This window comes from Arvicola amphibius, chromosome 2 (assembly GCF_903992535.2).
Source record: "Arvicola amphibius chromosome 2, mArvAmp1.2, whole genome shotgun sequence".
Lineage (NCBI taxonomy): Eukaryota > Metazoa > Chordata > Mammalia > Rodentia > Cricetidae > Arvicola > Arvicola amphibius.
Genome location: NC_052048.2, coordinates 64,240,723 through 64,244,359, shown reverse-complemented (window position 1 = coordinate 64,244,359; position 3,637 = coordinate 64,240,723). Strand labels below are relative to the sequence as shown.

The window sequence follows — 3,637 nt, the reverse complement described above, 5'->3', positions numbered from 1 at the left end:
CCTAGGGTTTATTTAATTAGGAACAGGCACAGCATGGACAGAGAAAAGTCCAGCCATAAGGACCTGTTTCTGTGGCAGGACATGGGAGCCCAGTGTGTGCGTCCCAACACCAGGCTGCTCTGAGCAGTTATGTGCAGGACCAGGCTGGCCTTGAAAGAAGGCAGAGGTGGCTGTAGTCTGGAGGGAACAGTGCAGGTGACAGGCCTTCCATGGGGGTGGAAACTGCTGAACATCCACATTCTACTGTGCTCTACAAATTATTAACCCAGAGTTCACAAGGTGAATGGGGGTGGACTCCCTGCTGTCACTGGAGAACTCTGTGACTCTGGGCTTTATGATTAACAAATATCCAGGAGCCAACCAGTGAGGTGCAACTCAGGTCTGCTCACCAGTTGTTAGGCAGACCCAGGCTCTCTGTACTTCATGCGACCAGAGGCTGATGCCCTTCCAGACACTCTTGGTTGTGCAGTAGCAGGTAAGACTGGCAGTGCTGTGGGAGGGTCTCAGCCTGGGACTGGAGTCCTAGAACCTGCCTGAGGGCTCAAGGATAAGGGTTTGGAGTAATGAGTGGTTTTGTTTGTTTCTTTCTGCCAAGCTCTGTAATCTAAAGTTTTATAATCCTTGGGAAGGAGATCTGCAGGAAAACACCTGGAAACACAATGCCTGTAATGCACAGTCCACAGACAGTGACCTAATGTGTGCATGGGGTCCATCTGCAGCACTGGGCTTGTTTATGTATCGAGAGCTGCAGAAAGCTTCTAGTAGGGTGAAGAAGGGTATAATCAGGTGTTGCTGGACAGACATTCTCCCAGTGTTTGTGTCTGCTTCCTGTCTGGGGACAGCAGAAAGATACAGCTTTGAAGAGAGGCTAAATGGGTCTTGGGAGATTGGGAGGCAGAAGGTCAGGGGACTTACATGGTTTCTCTCCACTTCAGGCCTCAGGGAAAGTGCCAGGCAGGTATACCAGTCTCTCCTGGATGCCGAGATTTGAGACCCAGAAATCTCCCATGGCTCCTTATCACATCCGCCAGTACCAGGACAGCGACCAGAAAAGTGTCCTGGATCTGTTCATAAGAGGAATGGAGGAGCACATCCCTGCCACCTTCCGCCACCTACTGACGCTGCCCCGGACCCTCCTCCTCTTACTTGGGGTGCCGCTTGTCATGGTCCTGGTGTCTGGCTCCTGGCTGCTAGCTGCTATAAGCATCTTCTTTGTGCTCCTTCTGCTGAAGCTCTTTGTCAGACAGCCATGGAAGGAGTATGTGGCCAAGTGTTTGCACACAGACATGGCTGACATCACCAAGTCCTACATGAATGCCCGTGGCTCTTTCTGGGTTGCTGAGTCTGGGGGAGAGGTGGTGGGCATCGTGGGTTGTCTGCCAGTCAAGGATCCCCCATTAGGGAGGAAGCAGCTGGAGCTCTTTCACCTGTCTGTGTCCTCACAGCATCGAGGACAGGGGATAGCAAAAGCACTGGTCAGAACTGTCCTCCAGTTTGCACGGGACCAGGGTTACAGTGATGTTGTCCTTGGGACTACCGTCCTGCAGCGAGGCGCTATGGCCCTCTACCTGAGTATGGGCTTCAGGAGAACAGATCGGTACTTCTTGAGTATATACTGGAGGTTAGTAGACAATCCTACAATTCAATTAAAGCATCCCCTGCCTCCTGCCTAGTAAGTGGGACTGGGACCTAAGCTCCTTTGCAGCAAACAGGTCCTGCTTCATGTTCCAGGAACCAGTGAACCCTGTCATGCCAGCGTAATGAACAATAAAAGCTCCCTGCTGGTGCACACGATTCTAACGCATGTGACTGCTGAGTTGGGGTTTTGAGGTTCCGCTACATTCTTGGTTTCTGCGGTGCCTGTGTTTCACATACCTGGCCCCATATTAATGATGCATTATGGACAATGTAAAATCCTAATGCTTGTATTTTACTTTTAAATTTGTGGACCAGAACTTTCTGTAGGGCTGGAGGGGGCAGCTCACCTAGCCTCAGCACACATGTGGGAGCATCTAAGTTGGCTGAAAGTGCCAGATATCTGTGTGCTGTCCTGTCCCAGCAGGTCAGCTGGGCAAGGCCAGGGGCTTTGCAGAGCAGGCATGCTAAGGCGAGGCAGAAACAAAGGATTTCCAAGCAGTGCAGGCGTTAGCTGAGGACATGCCAGACTCGGGGACAAATGTAGTCTGTGCTTACAAGATTTGTAGGGTCCCAGACCAGAAGCTGGGCATGGAACTGAAGGAAGACCCAACAGATATTTTGTCATGGCAGGGTAGGAAGTTGACTAGGACAGCTGAGGACTGATTCTATGGGGAACCAGGATGTAACTGACACCTCATGGTGACCACAGTAGGAATTCTGTTTAGCCTCCCCCAAGACAGCCTCCTTTGGCTTCTGGGAGATCTTCCGTATCACCCAAAGACCACCAGTACCCACAAAAAGGGGTCTGCACACCCCTGAGCTAAAGTTCCAGCTGCACATCAATGTGGTCCCTTGTGACCGCCCATGAGGCAGGATGCTGAGACCATGCAGCATCTCTCCATAGTAACTGGAAGAGAATCAAGACTTCTTTCCTTTGGGATAATCCTGGGCAAGTTGCGCTTGCTCTGCATCATCCTCTGCCCCCCAGCATAGTCAGGTGCACTGAGAAGGGGATTCTGAGTATGGGGTACCTAGAGAACAATCCAGAACTGACCTGAGAGGCCACCATGGCTTTGAAGTTCAAGAGGGAACAAAAGGTGGAACTGCCTGCGTGTAGGGAGAGCATGGAGTCACCGCTTTTGAAGTTGTTTGAATGAAATGAGGTGAATAGTATTTGCCACTTCCGTGTGTTTAAGTTACTGTGCCATGCCCAGAGCTCCCGTTCAGCTATGTAAACACCTAAAAGCCCAGCCCAGAAGGCCTCCAGCAGACAGGGCTCCTAGACTCCTGTTGGGGGTTTTTCTTCTGATCGCAGTGCCATGGAGATAGTACTGAGCCAGTGAGTTTTGGCCTGGCTGTCACTGTGGCCTAACCAAACCCCAGTCCACAGACCATGCCTCAACTCCACCATTGCACACTACCTGTTCAAGTCAAGGTTTACTGCAGAGAGGCATGCCCTCTGTGCCGGCTGTCAGACTACAAGGGTGGTGTTGAGTAAGTTCAGCAGGAACCAGATGGCCTTTGAGGAGGAAAGAACTTCTCTGGCTCTTCACGAGGCTTGGAGAACCGTTGACCAAGCCTATCATCACTAATTCAATCAAAATAAATATAAAGTGAAAGAAAAATGAAACCACCAAATATGGTTAAATACTAGTTACATGATTCTGAGACTTAGTTAATATTGCTATACTATTTTACTTGTCCTGCACTAAGACATACACACCTAAGGTTGTTATGAGAAGTGGTTTATTTATTTGATATAGAATCACACATGGTCCTATAGGCTGTTCTGGAACTTGTGGCTTTCTCCTGACCCAGCCTCCTGAGTACCTGGGCTGGAGGATGGAGTCACCACACCAGGTTTAGAGGTAAAGAAATTCTTACACATAAAATACCAAGGATCCAGAAGCTGAGAAGAGCCATGTGGACAAACCAGCAGTACAGGGGAGATGCAAACTGATGCAAGAACTCACTGAGCAAGAACCATGGACACTGTAGC

General features: G+C 50.1%; 1 protein-coding gene across 1 annotated transcript; it reads left to right on the top strand.

Annotated features, from left to right (window-relative positions):
* The first annotated feature begins 323 nt into the window (after window positions 1–323).
* LOC119808026 (probable N-acetyltransferase CML1) lies at window positions 324–1,794 on the top strand. The gene is made up of 2 exons (XM_038320329.2): window positions 324–475; window positions 936–1,794. Exon 2 carries the CDS (start codon window positions 978–980, stop codon window positions 1,671–1,673), a length of 696 nt encoding a protein of 231 aa, XP_038176257.1. The 5' UTR covers window positions 324–475; window positions 936–977; the 3' UTR covers window positions 1,674–1,794.
* The last annotated feature ends 1,843 nt before the right edge of the window (window positions 1,795–3,637 follow it).

Excerpts from the sequence above, each read along its gene's own strand:
- LOC119808026 (XM_038320329.2), top strand. The coding sequence starts at position 978 with ATGCCGAGATTTGAGACCCAGAAATCTCCCATGGCTCCTTATCACATC.